A 21831-nucleotide genomic window follows, 5' to 3' on the forward strand; every position below is an offset into this window, starting at 1 on the left:
TAGAAAAGCTCCTTGTACAGCACACAGGGCAAGGCATTTAGAGTAAGACAGAACTGGGATCCTGGAGCACGCCCCAATCTGTGAGATCTCAGAAGTCAAATTAAATAGCGCTTAGCAAAAGCTCCAGGAAATTGTCACTGTCATTGTATTTCAAGGCGTCTGTTATGAAGAGAGGCCATTCCTTACAATTCCCTAGATGTCTTTCCATCAACTAGGGCAAATGATCAGAGGAAGCAAAAGAAAAACTCCATGCACTGCGGACACAAGCTTGAAGAGGTTTTCTTCTCAGAGCTCCAAGGGAGGACCCAAAATACCCAGTTGTTGCAAAACTTCAGCCAGTTACCTCCTGGGTGGACAATGAGTAACATATAGGGTACAAGAGGTAATGGGACAGGGCAGAAACTGAGGGAGGTATCCGCAGGGACCTTGTATCCTCCTCCCCACAAAACTGCATCCTGGCCCAGCGGGCAGGAGGGCCATGCTCTCAGTGCCCATGCACAGCCCTCCCACTGCACACAGCATCCTCAGCGGCCTGAGTGCTGTCACTCACCGGGAATTGGGGAGGACAGGACTGCCCCACTTGTCTCTGTGGAGCCTTGGCAGGGTCTGACACACACAGCAGGTACTCAATAAATGATTTTGAGCAAACAAAATTTCTATTATTTCTTAAAGCTCAAAGCATTTGGACTGAAGTAACCTGTCTTCCTGGATGCACTAGGTACCTCGATTACAATAGGTGAGAGGCTCTTCTGGCCGAGATGCAGCCTCTGGATTACACCTGCACTAGTGCTGACAATCCAGGACAGGGATGGCTACTGCCATGCTCTACACTGACATACTCTAGGGCACACGCATCTAACCCTCCCCACCCAGTCCCCCCACCAGGTTCAGTGTCTGGTGACAGTAGTCACATGGCAAGGACTGGGGAGGAGAGGCTGGCAAGACTCAGGACACAAGGGGATAGGAAGGAGGTAGCTGAGAACCCATCCCAGGAGGCAGGGAGATGGGAAGGAAGCTGAACTTCAATTTACCAAGGCTCTGAGTCTCTGATGCACATTCCATAGTCCCATCAGATCCAGTTCACAGAACACAGTTCAAAGACAAATTTATTAAGAATTTCAAGATGGTCGCAGCCAAGTGTTACACCAAGCTTGGGCCTTCCTGAACACGAGGCCCTGTGTAAGCTGGCCTTATGGGCAGGAAGGAGGCACTGACATCTAGGTGACAAAATAAAGCCATCAGCTCACTCATTATGACTTCCTAGAGTGGACAGTGAGTGAGGAAGGCACCTCTCAGACTGACATGTTTAGCAGGAATTTGCAGGGTTGGTACGGAAAGGGGAGTGTCAAGAAACTTCTGCCTAAAATTTTGCTTTTTCCATTTAAAAAGTAGCTATTAACACCTACTATGTGGGGCAGACAGAGCCAGTGACCTTGCAGCCTCAGAGCCAAGTTAGTATTTAGGAGGAAAACCCAGGGGCCAGTCTCCATAGGCTGTACCTCCCCTATCCTGGTCCAGGGGGACAGCAGAAAAATATTAAGCAATTCAATTTAACAAATACCTGTCAAATGCCTGCTGGGCCCAAAGTCCAGTGTCAAACAGTAAATTCCAGAAGAATGAGGTTGTTGCTCTGCTCTCCAAGCATTGTCTGTACTTGACAACACAGAGTAAAAAATGGAGGGACAGATTTCTCCTTGGAAGTCAGGGAGAGGTCCCTGGCGACAGAATGTCTGAAAGGAAATGCCCAGAGAAACCAGGGCTTCTGAAAGCAGAAACAGCAAGGAATGGTAGAAGGCAGTCTGAAAAGAACATACAGTGTAAGGAAAGGGGAAGGGAAAAGGAGTGCGGCGTCTCTGTTGTATGTGAGGTGTGTGTGGGCTAGAAAATACTGTGAAAAATGTCAACTCAACACAGGCACTCTGCAGACAGCCTCAGGCCAAAAAGAGGGACCCCAGCACTGTACAGCGATGCCATGGCCAGGAAAAATACTGCAGTGGGAAACAGGCACTGTGCCTTCAGGGACAAGAGCTCAAGCAACAAAGTTGGATATCCTGAGTTCCAACCCCTACTCTGCCATCCATGCGCTGTGTGACCTTGGGCAAGTTACTTAATCTCTCTGGGACTCAGCTTTCTTGACTATGCAACCAACATTATCCATTGGGAGTAAATGACCGCACTGGTAAAGGGCCTGGCACAGTGCATGGTACACACAGGGCACCTAACAATGCCTCTTGACCAAGAAGCAGAGTCTTTTTTGACAAACACCCACCAATCTAGATAAGATGTATCCCTTCTGAGACTGCTAGGTCCTCAAAGATTACAAGGATCAAGTTCATCTTCACAACGAAGATTGCCCAGTAAAAAGGACACCGGTTCAGGGAAAACAAAGAAGAGATAATGCAGGTTCTAACCCAAGGATTTCTAGGCAAGAATTACCAATTAAAAAGTGAGATACCCTCACAGGGAATAATGAGGAAGGGAGTAAACCACCTACTTACTGCAAAGGTGGGGTCTTGATTTGGAAGGTTTATGAACGATCTAGTGTTTGTAAGCCAGCTGGTGAACCTAAACATCCTATGCTGGAATTGACCTCATGTGCCACTGAAACATTAGGAGTGGGAAAGGTGACTGTTAAAGGCCACTGGGCATCTGTCCCGCATGGGTTGGCCAGGAGCAACCACCTTCCCGCTCTTGACATTGCCTCCAACAGCCTGAGGAAAAAAGTATTCACCACCAGGAGAAAAATAAAAGTGACTTAAAAAATGACTTAACTATAACAAAAAAGATGAACAATAACAAGTGTTGGTGAGGATATGGAAACACTAGAAGCTTCATACATTGCTGGTGAGAATGTAAAATAGTACATCTGCTGTGGGAAAAAGTCTGGTGGTTCCTCAAAAAAATTAAACATAGAGGTTACTCGATGGCCTAGCAATTCTACCCCTAGGTCTATACCCAAGAGGCATTTCTTAGGTATATCTCAAACATATGTCACACAAAGACTTGCACATGAATGTTCACAGCAGCACTATTCACAGTATCCAAAAACATGAAACAACCTAATCTGTCCATGAACAGATGGATGGATGAATGAATAAACTGTGGTCTGCCCCCATAATGGAATATTATTCAGCCATGAAAAAAATGAAGTACTGACATATGCTCAGTAAAAGCCAGTCACAAAAGGTAACAAATTGTCTGATTTTATCCATAGGAAATTGTTGCAGGAGATAGCGCAGGAAGAGCTCTGAGACTGTGGTGCTGTTGCTAGCCAACAGCTAGAGTATCCTGGTTGCCAGGCAATACCTTTTAGCACTTAGGTAGTAGCAAAGAATAAGCAAGCCAGAGAGGAAATAAAGGCAGGGCCCTCACCATTGCAATCTAATAAAGAACTTAATACAGGAGGCTAAAAGCAAAAGAACATATCTTACCTGTTGACCCAGTGATCCTGAGCCTGGCTCAGTAAGACTGCCAGGCATTCCGAACAACAGAAGTAAACTATGATAGTGCAGAAAGGGGGGAGCCCTTGAAAGTCTGTGTGTATCATCTCCACTACCTGGGAAAAGGAAAACCTTGAGACTGTGTATTCATCCCAAGGTCTGGTGGTGGGAAGGAGATGGGCATCCACAGGGAGGCCCATAAAACAACTTTGGTTAACTGTATGCAAAGTGAACAAATAAAGTCTGGAGCAAGGTAAGGATTCAGGCTAACAGAACCCCACCCATACTTATGTTTGGGTAGTTACATCTCCCTGGGTGAAGCTGGCACCATCTTTACCCGTTAACCAATAAGTAACTTCTTCACCCCTATCCCACCAACTATGTAAATCCTCAGAACAAAGGACTTGCTTTCTTGGCCCTCTTGCCACATGGTGGGGCTGGGAGGGCCTGACCATCCTTGCTATAGCCCCTCCTGCTTTCGTTCTGCCATTAGAACTTAGTACTAATAAATTTTGCACACTAGTAGGCTTTTTGATCTGTAATTCTTTACTGTGTTGGCAAGAACCTGGGTTTCTCTGGTAACAAAATGTCTACAAGGCAAATCTATATACACAAAAAGTAGATCAGGGGTTGCCAGGGGCTGGACAAAGGAAAGAATGAGAAATTACTACTAATGGAGATAGTTTCTTTTTCATAGTGATGAAAACATTCTACAATTAGTGGTAATGGTTGTATGATTTTTGGAATATATTAAAAAGCCACCAACTTACACATTTTAAACAGGTGAATTTCATGATATAAAATATCGATAAAAATAAAATCTTTTTAAAACCTGTTACTTTAAAAAACATGAATTAAGATGGGAAATAGAACAGAGCGGTCAAGAGCATGGATGGGTAAACTAAACTATGGCCCCTGGGACAAATCTGGCCTCCCTGCCAGTTTTCCTAAATAAAGTTTTATTACAGCATAGGCACGCCCATTCATTTACACATCATCTAAGACTGCTTTAGAGCAACAATGGCAGAGCTGAGGAACTGCAGCAGACTGTATGGACAGCAAAGCCTAAAACATTTACTACCTGACCCTTCACAAAGTTTGCTAACTCCTGGCAAATGGAGTGAACTCTGGGAGTGGGCTGGAGCTCAGACTCTGGCTTTGCTAAATACTAACTACATATCTACGTGCTTGCATGCATGTTTGTGTTTACTCTCTGAGCCAGTCTCATCATCTGGACAAGAAATGAGTTGGAAAATGTGAAGTGTACAGAGGGGTGCCTGGCACCTGTGTGGGCTCAAACTTTGGTCTTTTGTTCCTGAGAAGAATGCATAACCACTCCCTCCAAGTCCTGCAGATGAACTTCTATTACTTCACTGCACAAACCCCTTCTCAGCTTCCAAATCCCAAATCTGGTACTCAGGATCCTTTACATTCTGCATTTCACCTCTCCCTGAACTTCAGTCTCTTCAAGAATAAAATGGCCTTCCCTCCTTGGCAAACTCTACATCCTCAAGGCTCAGTCAACCATCTTGTCTTCTAAGAAACTGTCCTGACCTCTGTCCTACACACCCCACTTCCAACCTTCCCAGGGGTGGGCTCCCCCCAACCCTGTGATCTATTCGCACCTGGCATTTAATGTGTCTCTAAATAGTACCTACTGAGATACATGTGGGCATTTATTTACACAAGGACCTCTCCCAAAGCTGGAGATTCTGGCAGCAGAGGCCAGGCCCTTCCTTCCCTGGCAGCACCCCCAGGGCCTGGCAGAATGCCCAGTAGGTAGAAGGAGATCAAACACTACCTGCCTTACTGAGCACCCACTATGCACCATGCAGCACTAAACCCTTTACATGCTTCTTACCAAGTCCTTCCAGTCCCCAGGTGAGCATCACTATCTCACTTTCACAGACCAGAAAACAGAGAAGTTAGGCAGCTTATCTGATGGATGAACATTCAGAGGAAGGGAAGATTGTACAGATGCCCCAGAACAATCATTTTGCTCCCTCCAAGGGACATCTGGCACTGGCTAGAGATATGTTTGATTGTCACAACTTGGGGAGTTAGTTCTGCTAGCATCTAGTGGGCAGAGGCCAGGGATGCTATTAACATCTTATGATGCCTTTCACCACAAAGAATTGTCATCCCCCAAAAGGTGAATACTACCTAGGCTGAGAAACCCTGATCCAGAAAGTTATTTTTTTAAAGTTGGGGTTTGGTGGGGCTAAAGTGGTCAGGAAAGACTTCAAAACAAGGTGAGAGACTTGGTTTGAATTTGAAGTGTTAGAAGATCCCCCAACTTAAAGGTATCTTTTGCCTGACTTACTTTCTTCAACAAGAATCTTAACCTAAATACTTGATTTATCGAGGTGTTCACTTGTTGGGAACTGTCCCGCCTGGTTTCAGGAACTATAGCTTCGCCGATAGGCAAGAGGGTCCCAAGGCTGGAGCTGAGCAAGAGGGCCTTGGAAAAATAGGCCACTAAGGAAACAAAACCTGTCTCCCTGGCAGGGGCATAGCCTCTGCCTCCCCCCTCTTATCACCCTGCTTGGCCCCTGAAGATGGCTGGTTAGTCAATGATGGGTAAGACCCCTTGATGGCAGGGGCAACCTATGACAGACACTGTCACATAGGGGTGATCAGGGAAGGACTCAGAGGGCACGGAGAAGGGGCAAAAGACACTCACCCCTCGGCTTTGTCATAGCCAGAGTCCTCATTCTATCTGAAGGAAGTCTCCTTACCTCTTGGCTGCTCTGCTCTGCCTGCCTGGCTCAGGCTTGAAACAATACTAGAGACAGCCCTAAACTGGATCGGGTGGTTCCTGGAGGGAAATCAGGCCTAGAAGTAAATTACAGTCCTTGAAGCATGCTCTGCTTTTCAGGTGGAGGGGATTGGGGGCTGTGATAACTGGCTCACACTGGGAAGGAAATTTACATTATTCATGGACCCTGACCCTAAACCATTTAGCGTTCTATTTACTCATCTCAGACCCATGCACATGCAAATCGGTGTGTTCCTGCCCTTTGTCCTCTTCAAACATCACCTACATTCTGTAAATTTAACACAGTGATGTAATGAGATTACCTGTACATTCCTACTACCTGGCCCCCAAGGATAAGCCTTTCAATGAAAGCCACTGAGCACAGGGGCTGGGGGCATTCTCCACTAGAGGGAATCGCCACCCCCCTTTCCCTGGCAGACCTAAAAGTGTCTGGAACGGCTTATTTCATTTCCCCATCTGTGGCGACTCGGAGCGGCTCTGTAGGACAGAGTTGCTTCCCTTCAATCACTTTGTAAGATATATAAATTTCCCATCACTATGTTGTACATCTAAAACTAGTATTTTTTATTTTATTTTTAAATTAAAGTTTATATTCAATATTATTTTGTATTAGTTTCAGGTGTACAGCACAGTACTTAGGCATTCATATACTTTACAAAGTTTTCTCCTTGATATTTCCAGTGCCTAACTGGCACCATACATAGTTACTGCAATATTACTGACTATATTCCCTGTGCATACTTTATATCCTGTGACTATTTTGTAACTTCCAGTTTGTACTTCTTAATCCCCTCATCTTTTTTACCTAACCCCCAATCTCCTCCACCTGAAACTAATATAGTATTATATGTCAAATGCAATTGAGAAATAAATTTTAAAAATAAATTAATTAAATGTAATTTAAAAAGAGAAGAAAAAGAATTTTAATCTACAAAATTTCCCTCCATTCCTTTACCACTAGGTCAGGCTACAACCAGGACAAGCTGCCTACTTAGAACAGATACCCTAAGAAGAGACTGAGACCACACAGCAAGTTGGTATTCAACTCTGGTGCAGTGAAGACAAGGATGGGGCATGGAGCCAGCAGGATAGCCATGTCCCAGCCATGCTTGCACACACACTCACACAAGTTTACACTCACACACACACGAATACACACATGCACACACAAAAACACACTCTGCAGTCTGGGCCAGGAACCAATACCATCACTGAACACCTTCCGTTGTTCTCAGCATGGTGACCCAAGAGCCTCTTCCAGCTTCCCATCACCTAAATGTCACTTCCCAAAGAGGTGCCTTTACTAAATGCGATCCCTGTGCACAGGCATGGAGTCGGCCTCCAGGAGTTGCAAAAGCTCTCAACTTACTGGCCCCACTATAAAGACCAGTGTACACCAGAAGTGGCCATGGTCCCCTGCCAATGAGGGCCTAGGGCCCACCTCAAGGGTGGTCCAGACCTCTTCAAGCCCCCTCTGGTGCCACCCCTGGCACCAATTTCACCTTCCTGGCTAGAGTAGCCTTCTGTGGGGATCAGTAGGGCCCATACAAAGGAAGAGAGAAACGGAGACTGCCAGGTGGGTGCGCTCACCTTCAGAGTCCAGGGCCTGGATCTTTAGCTCCAGGGGCGAGTCCTCCAGGTAGAGTTCACGAGTTGTGGAGACGATCTGAATGCCATGGATGAGGTCAACGATGGCATCACAGCGTAGGACCTGGCCCGTGGCTGAAGACACAGAACTGAGGGGTCAGAAGGTCAGTGCCATGACTGCCACCCCACCTCCAGGGCCCTGCAAGTCAGGTGTTCTTACACTTCGGCAAAGACTAGAGCAACCAACAAACCAAGCACCACAAAATAGGGCTGGAAGGACCAAACTAAGCCTCAGAAGTGAAGCAGCTTGTTCAGGTACAACCATTAAGTTAAATGACAAGGGCTCCAGTGTGAGTGAGCATCCAAAAAGATAGTACTGTTCTGATGCTTGTCCCTACACTGATTTTAGAAATGCTACTTGGTGATATTTACTTATCTACACTGGCATTTTTACATAAGACTATCAACTATACCATGGAAGAAAAAGGGTATGTTTGCATGCATGTAGATTTTTTTTATTTGCTCCACAAATAAGACACATAAATGGCATTACCTGAAGAACTCTCTAGTGTAAAGAAAAACATCATGTGACACAAAATCATCCTGATCATTCTCCAAGCAACATACAACACTTTTTATGCACTGTTAATGGTACTTGGTTAGAAAGCAATACCGCCCCATTTATCAAAAATCTTAAAAATATTCATATGCTGCGTTACCCAGTAAAACTGGGAATCTATTGTTAGCTGGAAATGGCCTAAAAGAATCCAAAATTGTCCTCTGAATAAGAATTTTTATTTTTCTATATAACACTGAAAAAAACATCTGAAAACAATATAAATGTCCAATGTAAGGAATGCCGATAGGACAACCTCCTGTTAAGAATATTACTCAGTCATTAAAAACAATTCTATAATGAGAAAATTTTTCATATGTTAGATAAAAGAAAAGCATGACAGAAAATTATAGTAATTTTTTCTAAACATTTTCAACCATAATATAGTAAATTAAATAGGGGGAAATGAAAGGATTACAAAAGCTTTCTTCATTTTGACTCAACACCCATTAGGAGTTATTTGCATAATAAATATTGAGAAATGAAAGTTACCCTTCATGAAAGGGAAAACAGTACAAAGTGCTGGCAGAAGGAACCAGGATGGGTGTTGCTTGCTCAGCATCCCTGTACTCCCTGGGTGTCCTCTGACCCCACAAGAAAAACAGCACGGCCACCACGGGCTCTGGTGGCATCTCTGGCTGGAGGTCTCAATGGGGTGTTTTCATATCATCCCACCAGGGACTACACAGGCACTCAAACCCTTACTGATGTCCTCTGCAAAGATGATACTTGTCAGGCGGGCGGGCTGGGACAGACGGGCCTGCACCACTGCCTTCTGGGAACACTGCTGCTCGTCCAGACCCAGTGGCTCTATGCTGGCCACCTCTGGCCGACTCGATGACCTGTGGTAAGAAGACAAGAATTTACTCCCTGTAGTCACCCCAAAAAGCATATCTGGAACCAGAAGCGAAGCCATGGCTCCCCATCCAGGCTCCATCCAAGGCTCAAACAAAGGATAGAGGAGGGCAGTCTCCACTAGCTTCAAACCGGGAAGAGAAATGGGGTCCAGCCAACACCCCTCTGATAGAGGGTGACAACTTGAATACATGGACCTCTGCACACATTCCCCCACTGAAATAATCAATGAGCAGACTAAAGACTTGGGAGGCACCTCAATGTTCAGTAGATATATCACCTTATAAGACTATTCTCTGGAACTGGAAATAATTCTACACCAGGAGGAAAGCTGACTATGGTACCTGGTGTACCTCTGTTGACCTCTATGCTGGGCCTGGCACATAGCTGGCTCCAACATTAGGTTCCATCACCAAATAGGTCCTACCAAACCTGGAGATGACCAACTGTAATAACTACAATGACATAAAGTCCCCATATGATGGAGCTGACATCATGGTGACATGGTAAGAAAGGCAGATAATTCACAAATGAATCAGCAAAATCTGTGAGATGGCTTCCCATGGAGAGAGGGGCTTCTAGAATAAGAGGATGAAAGGACAGCATGACTCTGGGAGGCATCCAGGGTTAGTATCATGGTTTCTCACCTATGACATGTGGTAACAACTGTTCCGAGTTGAGGTGAGATGGGAGTGAGTAGGTATGAGCAGAGTGGACACAGCAGACAGAGCACAGGATGAGCACTGCCCTTATAGCTGTCTGTAGACAGAGGGCTCAGGGCAGCCTCTCTGAGGTAGTATCTCAGTGACATGGTGCAAACACTGGTGTACCAGGCATGGACCAGTCAGTGAAGGCCCAGAGGTAGAAAGCAAAGAGGTGTGCTCCAAGAACAAAAAGGCCAGTGCAGTCTGAGCCCTAGAGCTCCAGGAGATGAGATGCTGAACACAAGGAGATGGGCAGCTGCTGAGGTCAGGGGCTGAGGTCAAGGGGAGAGGAGGCTTTGAAGTCAAAGGAGATAGGCAGGGTCTCAGGTCAAGGAGATAGGAGGGGCTGAAGTCAAGGAACTAGGTTTTGAGGTCAAGGAGATGGGAGGTGCAGAAGTCAAGGACACATGAGGTGATGAGGCTGGGGAGGCACTGAAGGCCACAGTAAGGAGCTTAGCTTTATTCAAAGGGCAGTGATAAGTCACTGGGGATCTTAAGCAGGTGAACTTTCTAATCCAACAAGGTGCTGCCTTCAGTAAGCTTACAGTGTGACTGAGGACCCAGGGAAGGGGTACCCACTGTACAGAGCATCCAAGGCTCATTCCTAGGGCTGTACTCAGCACAGCACCCAGCAGAGCAGGCACATCATGTCTTTGCTTCCTCCCCCACTCTTTGCTTAACTAAATTCACTGAAATGTCAATGTTCTGGAGCAGTTGGAAGGAAACTTGTAAAAACTGCCTCATGTTAAAAAGCAATGATGTGAAATACACCCAAACAGACATCTCCAAGCCCTCCAGCTTGAAGCACTAGACTTGACTCTGGGAACCGTACGGATGGCACCATTAACTTGCTACCCAAGGAGAGTTACCTGGCCAAAGTCAAGGCCTAAGGACTAAGAAACCAATTCCTGAAGATGAGGCCCTGTGACAAAGAAGCTGAAACAAAAATTCTACTTGGCTGTCAGGGTGATGAGCCAGAAAAACTTCATTGTTTTACTAAGCTATTGTGGTTTGAGTTTCCTGTCATATAAAGTTAGAAGAATTTGCACAAATAGCCCCCTTGACTGAATTCTTTTAAGGTTTCTTGCCTTATTTCATTTGAACTATTGGCACTATGTTTTTTAAAAAGGAAAAACACAACACTTTTTAAAAATAATAGAAATAGGCAAGAATATACAAAAACAGGTTTAGTTTCAACAAATAATAAAGGAACAATTAAAATAACACATCATTGTCACAATCAGACAAATAAGTATTACAAATATTGGTAACATCAAGTATTGGTGACTGTGAAATGAACTGGGTACTCATAGACTCTTTCTCTTCATCTTCTTAAGGCAGTCCCTTTAGCATATTTTGCAGTGCTGGTTTGGTGGAGGTGTATTCTTTTAGATACCTTTGTCTGAGAAACTCCTTATTTCGCCTTCCATTTTAATGGAGAGCCTTGCTGGGTAGAGCAGTCTTGGTTGCGGGCCTTTGCTTTTCATGACTTGGAATATTCCTTGCCATTCCCTTCTGGCTTGCAGTGTTCCTGTTGAGAAGTCACCTGCTAGCCTATCAGGGCTCCCTTATATGTTACTACCTCTTTCTCCCTTGCTGCCTTTAGGATTCTCTTTCTGTCTTTGATATTTGCCATTTTAATGATGATGTGTCTTGGAGTGGGCCTCATTGGGTTCCTCTTGAATGGGACCCTCTGTGCTTCCTGGATTTGTGTGACATTTTTTCTCCCCCAATTAGGGAAGTTTTCCATCATTACTTTTTCAAACAGGTTTTCTATCCCTTGCTCCTCTTCCTTCTCCTTCTGGTATCCCTATTAGGTGGATATTATTACATTTCAGGTTGTCCTGAATTTCCCTAAACACCTCTTCATTCTTTTTTCTTTTTCTTGCTCTTTCTGGGAGCTTTTTTCTACCATATCCTTCAGTTTGCTGATTCATTCCTGTTTCCTCTAGCCTGCTTTGATTCTTTCTACTGTGTTCTTCAATTCAGAAATTGTATTCTTCATTTCCTCTTGCCTCTTACTGATAGTTTCTATGTCATTTTTCATGCTGATATAGTTTGTAGTAAGTCCCTCATAGTTTCCCTGTAGTTTTTGTAATTCTCTTTGAGCTCACTGAGCTCATTGAGCTTCCTTAGAACCGTTCTTTGGAACTCAATATCTGATAGTTTACTGGTCTCTATTTCATTTAGTTCTCTTGTTGGGGATTCCTCCTTTTCCTTCAACTGGAAGGTGTTTCTTTGTCTTCCCATTATTTGTGAGACTCTTAGCTTTAAATGACTTTTTGGTATTCTTTATGCATTTTTTGATTAAATGTTTGTAGAATTTTTTTCCCTAAAAAAAAAACCCAAACTATTAACCCTGCAAATGCTTTCCTATTCTATTACTTGTCCTTTCACTTTTTTATATGTATATTACTGTATAATCTTAAATGTTTAATATAGTCATATTGTCAATATTTTACTTTATATCTTCTTGGTGTGAATATCTTACTTCAATGCTAGAAAAGTATTATTTTGTATTTTCTCCTAAAACTCCTTAGATTATACATATTGATTTTTAACTCACTTGAATATTTTTTGTATAATGTGTGACATAAGGCTCTATATTTGTTTTATTTCAAGTAATAGTGGTCCATGCACCTTATTTGTTGAATAAGCCTTATTTCCCCCACTGATTTGAAATATCAACTTAATCATATATACCATTATTAGATATATATAGTTGTTTCTAGAATGCTCATTTTATTTCATGGATCGCCTTGATTATTTCTGTGCTGGTGTCATGTTTTAATTGCTGAGACTTTACAATGGATTTCAATTTTTAAATATTTTATAATGGATTCTGACATTTAAAAAGACAAATAAATAAAATCAATCTGCATTTTAAAAAAAAATGGAGGAACGCCTACCTTTTGCAGCAACGTGGATGGAACTGGAGAATATTACACTAAGTGAAATAAGCCAAGTGGTGAAAGACAAATACCATATGATCTCACCTATAAGTGGAATCTATTCAACAAAATAAACAACAAATAAAATAAACCACAGGCATGGAAACATGGAGCAGACTGAAAGTGACCAGAGGGGATGGGGAAAAAGGACAATGGTGGAAAGAAGGAGAAGGAACTAAACAAAGAACACGTATGAATGACCCATGGACATGGACAACAGAGTGGGAATTGACTTTGGGAGCAGGGGGCAGGGTGGGATGGGTAGAGCAGGGCAAAGGGGGAAAAACTGAGACAACTGTAACAGAATAAACATGATTAAAAAAATAAAATAAATAAATAAAAGTTCATTTATTATGTGTCAGGCACAGATATTTCATTTGCATTCCAACAATTCTATTAAAACTCCCTTTTGTTACATCTGGAAACCTCTGCATGGATGCTGAGGAACCTGCCCACGTTCATACTCCTAGAAAAATGACTCAGTCCAGTCTGGCTCTAGACCCCTGGCACACAGTTTGTTAAAAACAAAAACCAAAGCTTCCCACCCCTATCTGGGCTGCTCACAGGGAGGGGCTGGGCTCCCAGATCTGGGTAGAAGATGGCCTCAACCTGCTCCTCAAACACCCTGCTACCATACATGCTTTTAATTTTTCTAAAACCCTCTTGAAGGAACTAGGTAAACCAACCATTAGCTGAGAAGTGCTGGCTCACTTCCTCTTGCCTCCCGGGTCTGAGCTGCCTCTAGAGCCAGTGCCCTGGTTTTTAATGTGGTTCTACCACTGTCTATGAGGTTCCTGGTCCCCATCTATGTAGTGGTAGTAAGCTTTGTTTTTAGAATTAAGTGGGGAATAATATGCAAAGGAATTAGCAGAAAAACTGGTTCTGTTATTTTGGTTCCCTCTGCCACAAAGCCCCTACAATATTCAAAGCCTCTGCCTCTGGACACATGCCTCTGCTCCAGTGGCAGCTGCCTAGACACCTGCCCCCTCCGCCAGCCCTTTCCCACCTTCGGGCCTCTCTCTGTATGCTGCCTTCCTGGATCAAGTCACATCCAGGTAATCCTTATAACCTGTTCTTATTTTTTCCTTTGAGTTGATTCTTCTTTATGGAAACAGCACCTTAAAGGAAACCTAACATCACTACTGCAAATAGAAAGTTGTATCATTTGCCATATCTGCAGTAACCATAAAAAACAACAAAAAAAAACAAAGTCAATCAAAACAATGTTACTAGATTCTGAGAAGGAGTTCTAAGCCATCTGCCTGCTCTCTCTAAAGACAAGCAAATATTAAAAGGTGTTAAGGAAAGTAGAATGGTGGTTGCAGGGGCTGGAAGGAGAGGGATGAGGTGTTAGCATTTGATGAGTACAGAGTTTCAATTAGGGATTAATAAAAGAGTTCTGGGGATGGATGAATGGTGGTGGTGATGGCTGCACAAATGTACTTAATGCCACTGAGCCAATCACTTAAAAATGCTTCAGAAGGTAAAGTTTATGATATGTATATTTCAGCACAATTTTTAAAGAAAAAATATAAACAACATACTGGAACCAGAAATACTTTTATCTTGAAGAACTCTAAAGGACTGACATTGAATATTGAAAGGGTAAAGTTTTAACATCACATAAGGCCCACTGGCACACAGAATATGTCTGGTGCTCTGGGGGGCACCAGCTCCCCACTCTTCACAATACAGGAGCAGGAGCTAAGCAGAGGGCATGGGAGCACTAGCACATGTGAGACTCCGGCCAGAAAATGACATTTAAAAAAGCGAGGGCTGTGCAAAGAATGGGGGTCGATGGGGCAGTAGAAGTGAGAGCCCCCCTCAATCCACCTACAGGGTCCAGGCCCTCCTGAGCAGAGTTAGGGCCTGCAGGCTGGAAGAAGGGCAGAGTGGGGAACCGAGAAAGGAAGCAGGAAGTAAACAACCCAGGCACCAGGTCCACTGAAGGCAACACACATTTCAAGGCACCTCCCTCTGTGAGTCTCATCAAGGAAGTTGAGCAAGGCCCCACCAGTCCTGCGGAACCAAAGCCGCAAGCAGCTCATGGGGCCTGATGCAGAGGGGAGAGCAAGGCTCAGAAAACCAGTCCCAGGCTAACCCCACCCAACTCCTGACCCTGGCAACCCCTTCCTGTCTCCTAACCATAGACCACAAGGTCCCACACACCCGGCCCCTCCCAACCTCTCTAACCTCACCTCCTAACACCCTTTTCCTCACCAAACCTGCCTTGATAGTGCTCTTTCAACAAGCTCAGCCCCTATCCAGGGCCTCTGCACTTGTTGTTCCTTCCAGCTGGTGTCCCCTCAGGTCCCAGTTCAGCTCCAAAGAGGCGTCTCCTGACCACGCTCTCCTGCACTGGTCTCCCACAGCCCTTATCTATCATAGCACACTGTTATGTCCTCCCAGATGTATTAGGCTAAGAAATGTAGCCATGTATATCATCTTAGTTTATTATCTAACTCCTACAACCAACTCTTTGCTCCAGGAAAGCAGGGTCTCATCTGGTTGCTCACTGTCACATGCCCAGGATGTGGAATGGTACCTGGCTCATAGTAACAGCCACAAATATTCATCGTCTATGTGTTAAATGAATGCCCAGCCCTCATCTGTGAAATAGGTTGTCATCATGCTTGCCCCTAGCGCATTTGGGCAGGATCGTTCTTCACAGTGAGCACAGTTCTGAGCACTGCAGCTGCTTTGGCATCTTTGCCAGAAATAACTCCAAACACGACCCACAGGTAAGAGCACAGAACCAAAGTCTACCATTTCAAGACTCCTGAAGAAGCAAGGAGAAGAGAGATTGGTCTAGGTGTGTAAGGATGAATTGTGCCTACAAGTGGAATGTCAACAGAAAAACAATCCAAACCAGGGGAACAAAAGTACAGTTATGGGCCAAAGAAGGCCCAATGAACAGGTACAGAAGTTGCAAACTGGTTGAATTAAACCTGTTTTTTGCATTAAGCTTCCACATTGTAAATTTTTTTCATTTTAATATCAGAGCCTAATTATCCAGTGTCGCCTCACCTGCCCAGCTTCCAACACATGAACTGCCTCTGTCCTGCAGGCTGAGTCCATGAACCCAGCAGAAGGCATGGGGGCTGGATGATGTTCCAATTTGGCTCAATATGTAGAGGGGCCTTGGGAGGAGCCTAAGGAAACCTTCATTCACCTCACCCTCTGTCCCCCAACTTCACCCCGCAAAGTACTGCACTGTGACAAGCTGCTGCTTCCTCCTGCTGGGGGTAGGCAGAGGGACACTCGTAAGTGCAAAGCTCAGGGAAGTGCTGGACTCTCTTTACCCACAGTCGTGGGAAGGCAAGAACAAAGGGAATATGGGGTCTTTCATGCCCACTGATTCTCAAAGGGTCACAGAATACTCCAAGGACAAGCTCGACTGTATGGGGCCCATGCAGCAGAAAGGGCTCCCACTTGCCTCCCCCAAAATCCTTACACTTGTGACTGAGATGTACCAAGGCCGTGGTGAGAGGATGCAACCTGGGTCAGGACCAAGCCTGGCAAACACATCAAACACCTCCAAGTTGCCCTGGGGAGAGTTTCTGGCATGGGAGAGGAGGAGGAGAAGTCTGGGCACAGCTTGGTTTTGTGTTCAATGCACATTGTGTATGTCCTACCTGATGCTCTATACCAGGCAGATAGGGGAGTGCTCGTGCTCACAGCTTACAACTGTAACCTTGTCTAGTCAAACGCCATTGGTCATAGGAGTGCTTCACTCAGAGGCCTGGGAGGCTGCATACACCCACTTCTCCCAAAAGCAGCCAATGGGTAAAAAAGCTCAAAAACTTGGTCTTCCCCTTCCAACCACCCTCCGCCTCACCTTCCTTCCCCTAGCCACCCCCAACACCAAGGGGGGGCAGCCTGCAGTGCAATTCAATTCTAGGGGCGTCACATGGATCAGCCCAAGGCTAGACTTTCTCTGAGACCACATCCTCACTCATCTTCCCTTCCCTTCCCACTTCTCAGCAGAGCATCATCTTCTTAATAAACCATGTACACTAAGCTCTACTTCTGCTGAGCTTAACTCACTTTAGGAGGGAAGTCAACCTAAAACACCCACTTTCTCCAAGATAAGGCAGCCCACTGAAGAATCCAGAAACCCTGGGACTTCAATAGCAGGGAAAACAATAAGCAGATAATGCAACATCTACCCAATAAAATGGTGCTCAGACAATGAACGCTTAGGAAGATTTTGAAACAACACAGAAAAATACTTGGGCTTTCATTTTAGCTGGTGGTTGGAAGAGAAAGAGGTTACCAAATAGCCTAAATACCAGGTTTGTGCTTTGAGGAAAAAAAATAAGTTACTAAAAGGAAACTGAAATGGTGACTGATTGTATTACAGTTAAAGAATTTTTATCTATTTCTCTTTTTCTCTATTTCCCCAATTTTCTATATAATGTCATTTTTTTTACACAAAGGATACCTTAAAAAGGACCTAATGAAATACACTTTATGGAGCACTTTCAATAACACAAAATATCAAAAAAAGAATCAGGAACTTGTTACATAACAAGTAATGCTGGGTACAACTGGAGGGATTCAATTAGTCTGGCAAAGTATCCAGGGGCTGTAAGCTTTTGAATGGGGTGGGCTCTTCCTCAATTCACAGACCATCACTGGTTATAGCACATCACATACAGCATGTCCCTCCATAAGGCTTAGACTGAAACAAAGGTAGTTTAGACTAGATGACCTCTATAGCCCTAAAACGGTCCAATTATTTGATGCTATAAAAATCAAGAAATAGGAAAAGTAAACTTTCTTGGCTCAGGTGTGTGGTGATTTCTGTAAACTTGGAGCTTGGCCACAAATTCAAAGAATGAGCAAAAATAATCCCAAAGTTCAGGAGCATTGACACTTTCTTTATGTTTCATCACAGGGACTTAACAATGAATTCCTTGGATGCAGAGGATATTTTCTCCCCAGGTTTAGATTACTAAAGACATACAGCTTGTCTGCATGCCACCTAAACTAGCAATTTATCATCACTGTGCTGCAAGAATTTTTAAAACATGCAATACCTGACTCCTTAGTCAGGGCACTGACCTTTTTTCCCTTAGATTGTCAAATTTGAAAAAAATCACAACAGCCAACAGAACAAGAGCCGCCCAATATGAATGAATCAAAACATACCTATTCTTTTTTTGGTCCGACCACTGAAAAATTATAATCTTTGGTGTGCCACACGATTTTAGTAATTTGTTTATGTATGCCATGAGATTAAAAAAGGTTATAAACTGCTGAACTAAATGATAGATGATGAAACTAGGAACAGCATTACTAAAAATAAAGAAAACATTTTCAGTACTTAATTGATGGAAGATTTCACTGTGAAGTTAAGAGGAAAATCACAACCACCAAACATCTCTGAGGAGACACATAAGATGAGCAGTCGCACATTTGCAATAAAAACTATAAATCAGATGCAAAACAAGTTATTTAAGATAATGCACTTAACACTTCTCTGATGCATCAAAGACTAAGGCCATTTTTTTTCCCTTCCTCATTAGAAGCTATATAAGTAAATTAAAATCTCCTAGTCCATCAGCTCCTTTCAGAAGAAAAGGCAGTTACAAAAAAAAAAAAAAAAAAAAGGATTGTCACTTTAGGGGGAAAAGAAGTACAGATGTAGCATCTCAAAGGAAGGAGCATACAAATACATCTAAAGGAATGTAGTCATTTGAAGCCAGCTGTTCTTAATAACCAGCTTCCTCTTTCTTGCCCATATATTAAGAGAACTGACAACTTCAACCAGAGAGTGAGCATGTATCTCCTGCAAAGGATGGACTAACAGCGTATCTTCCCACACAAGACAAGGCTCTAGAGAGGGATACAGAAAACTTAAAAGCCACAGATGAGCCTCTGATAGCAAGTCAGAAACGAGACCCTGCAGGCACAGAAGACGCTAAACCCAAAATGCAAATGGCTGACTTACGTAGTAGGTCCTTATTTTAGGAGTCAACGTTCAGAAAATAAAAAGGAGCAAGTAAGGAAGAAGGCTGCTCTGAGCAACATACTTGCACAGATGAATATTCAAACAAACATAAAACACACACACACACTTCTCTGTAATGGGATCCCCACTTTCTTAAGCCTCAACTCTGACCCCGCTTTTAGACTGGGAGAGGGAGGAGCAAAGGTGTATCATGGGGGTTGTCTGGGAGAGAACTGCTGCCTCCTTTTCATTTCTAGTATGCTCCACCTGTGAAGTGTGAGTGAGGACCTCAGTCACACCAAGAGCTGTCTCCGCCCTGCTAGTAGAAGCTGCATTCTTCTTCAACTGCAAGATGAAAGGGCTGGACCACATCACCCTGCCTAGCCAGGAGCCTAGCCAGGTCTCCCTGATGTGGGGAGGGGGACCAGAGGCCTATAGTATCATTAGTATCTGGTGTTTCTCGAATGACACCCCCTAAGATGAGCGTAGAATTGCTGAGTTCCCCTGGGAAGCCAGGAGGGGAGGCATAGAGAAAGAGGATTGAGTTTGAGGCTTACGGGCTAAATCCACTCTGGGAAACCTGGTGACTCACCAACCACTCCCTAGTGTCTCACTTTTCGTCTGTCAAACAGATCCCTAGTGTTTTCTCCTAAAGACCTTTCATCACCGGTTTATGTTCTTCTCAAAGATGCTGCAGGAATATGATTTAACTCCCACACACGCCTTACACACTTCTCCACAAACCCAATTCCCACACCAGTGTGGCTCCAGGGATGAGTCCACCGTCACAAAGCAATCTCAAGAAACCCTTTTCTCCTGTATAGAGCTTGGCAAGGCCTTGTCCACCTGCTCCCTGGAGTCCAGAAAAGGGAGAAGACTACGGGTCGCCAGTTCCGGGCCCAGCGGCTCCGGTACATTCCATTCCCTGCGGGATAAGTCACGAGAACCCTTGTCCCACATTCAGGCCGCCTGGGTAAGGTAGGTGAGACCCTCTCCTACCAAACAAGCCACAAACACGCGGCTCACGACCGACCAGGCCCAGGAAGCTCGATTCCCGAGAGGCGGCTTGGAGGCCCGGCGGCGCCATGCGCAGTGGCGGCGACCCGCGAGCACGCTGCCAGGTCACGTTCGACCCGGCGCTGCTGCCCGGCGGCCCGGCGGCCCGGCGGCCCGGCTACCGCACCTGCAGCGCGCGGCCCGGCTGGAGAGCGCCGGAACGCACCACCAGCGCCCCATCCCGCCGGCACACGCCCCCGCCCAAAGGCCGAGCGCTCGCAGACCACGCCGGACCAGCCCGCACCTCCTCCCCTGCACGGCGCACCTGCAGTGCGCCCATCAGCCTCCCCGCCGCGGGCCACGGCCGCGCCTCACCAGCGGTAGCAGCCCCCCGAGGCCTCCAGCGTGAAGTTTACGCGCGTGGCCCGCGTGAAGGGCAGCAGCACTTTGGGGATATTGAGCTTGGCCGCCGCTGCGGCGGTGGGGCCCAGCGTCAGCAGCACTGAGAACACAAGCAGCAGCTGCGGCAGCGCCTGCGCCAGCGCCGCCATCCTCGCCTCGCTTCACCTCTGGCGACCCGGCAGCCCGCTTGCTCCCCCTCGCGTCCTGCGTCCCCGCCCACGAGCTCGGCCAGCAGGTGATAAGCGCGGGAGCGAAAGGGGCGGAGCTAGGGCCGCGGCCTTAGGCCACTTCCTGGGCGTTGGCGGGGCCCGAGCGCGGGAATTGAGGGAGCTGAGCTCCTGGCTACGCCACTCGCGGTAATGCCGGGCTGAGGTAGGGACCGGGTTGCTTGCCTCGGGCCATGTAGTGGGGATGTGAGATGATGCGCGCTCCCCGGGATACGGTGGCGGGACGCGGCGCGTGCTTCAGATACCGTAGAGAGTAGAAACTTTGGGGCACACGCCCGCGTGGGAAGAGCCTGAACGCGCGCGCGCGCGCCTGCAGGAGACCCTGGACGACGCCGAAAGCCTTGAGCAGTTTTCTGGCTTACAAGTTCACACCTTGTGGTTTCACTCTCTGTGGTGGTACTGCACGTCAATGTGGAGCCTTTCAGCCATCCCCGCAGTTGTTCAGGGGCTCTGTCCAGCGCCTCTTGGCCTCGGGGAAGCACAGAGGAGGCCGCCAGTCTCCCCCGACAGTGCTCAGTAAACAGGAAAAGGGACAGACACCCAGGAAATATGGGCTGCGGAGTGCCAGTGTGTGATACATCCAGGTCCCTGCTTTCCAGAAGAGAGACTCTGGGTTCTGTAAGGGGAGGATCTGCTAGAGCACTGAGGATCCTATGTGTGCTTCCTTCCCTTCACAGTCTTGCCAGCAAGTCCTTATATTCCCTATTTCTTCAGGAGGAAACGGAGGTTGAGTGGTCCGAAGATCACCCACGCGACAAGGCCGGCACTGGGACGCTGATCCTAAAGCCCTTGTTTTATGCGTTGCACCCACTGTCTTCCCGAAGCCTTAGGGAGGTTACCCAAACGGCAGATTAAGGGCATCAGCACTCCCAGAGCTCACTCTTACCCTCACCCCACCGAGGTGGGGCAGGGACGGGGTGGGGGTGGGGGAGGCACCAGAGAGAGTTCAACATCACTGAATTCATATGCACGCAGAAATCCTATATCTTAAATTCAATATCCTTTTTGTGCTCTGTGGTTTGTAGTTGTTTTTGTAATGAATTGCATCAGGGTGGGTTCAGAAGGCACCAGGCGTACCAGTGTCTCTAAAATGTTAGTATGTTGCAGGGAGGGTTCAGCCTAGTGAGTGGTCAGGAAGGAGGCAGGGTGAGCATGCACAGGCCCAACTTGTGTAAAGCGTCCAGGAAGTGTGCACTGAATTGTAACCAGGAAGGCACACAACAATGCCACTGCCTCACAAGGCAGGAGAAGCTGGATTTCAACTATGCTCTGGAAGGCTTCTTCAAGGAGTGGCCTCTGAGCTGGGCATAGACACCTT

At 45.8% G+C, this 21831-nt stretch overlaps 1 protein-coding gene across 1 annotated transcript in view; it reads right to left on the reverse strand.

Annotated features, from left to right (window-relative positions):
* The window catches only part of NUP210 (nucleoporin 210), a 122741-nt gene extending 102283 nt beyond the window's left edge, over positions 1-20458 (reverse strand). Inside the window, exons 1-3 of the mRNA XM_054575085.1 lie at positions 20260-20458; positions 9128-9264; positions 7810-7941 (exon numbers count right to left, since the gene is read on the reverse strand). Coding sequence (XP_054431060.1) covers positions 7810-7941; positions 9128-9264; positions 20260-20435 — 445 coding nt within the window. The 5' untranslated portion in view covers positions 20436-20458. The remainder of the gene's footprint in view (positions 1-7809; positions 7942-9127; positions 9265-20259) is intronic.
* Between the last annotated feature and the right edge of the window lie 1373 nt (positions 20459-21831).

The sequence above is a fragment of the Pteronotus mesoamericanus genome, unplaced genomic scaffold, assembly GCF_021234165.1.
Source record: "Pteronotus mesoamericanus isolate MK-2021 breed Mesoamerican mustached bat unplaced genomic scaffold, CSHL_Meso_final contig_27, whole genome shotgun sequence".
NCBI lineage: Eukaryota > Metazoa > Chordata > Mammalia > Chiroptera > Mormoopidae > Pteronotus > Pteronotus mesoamericanus.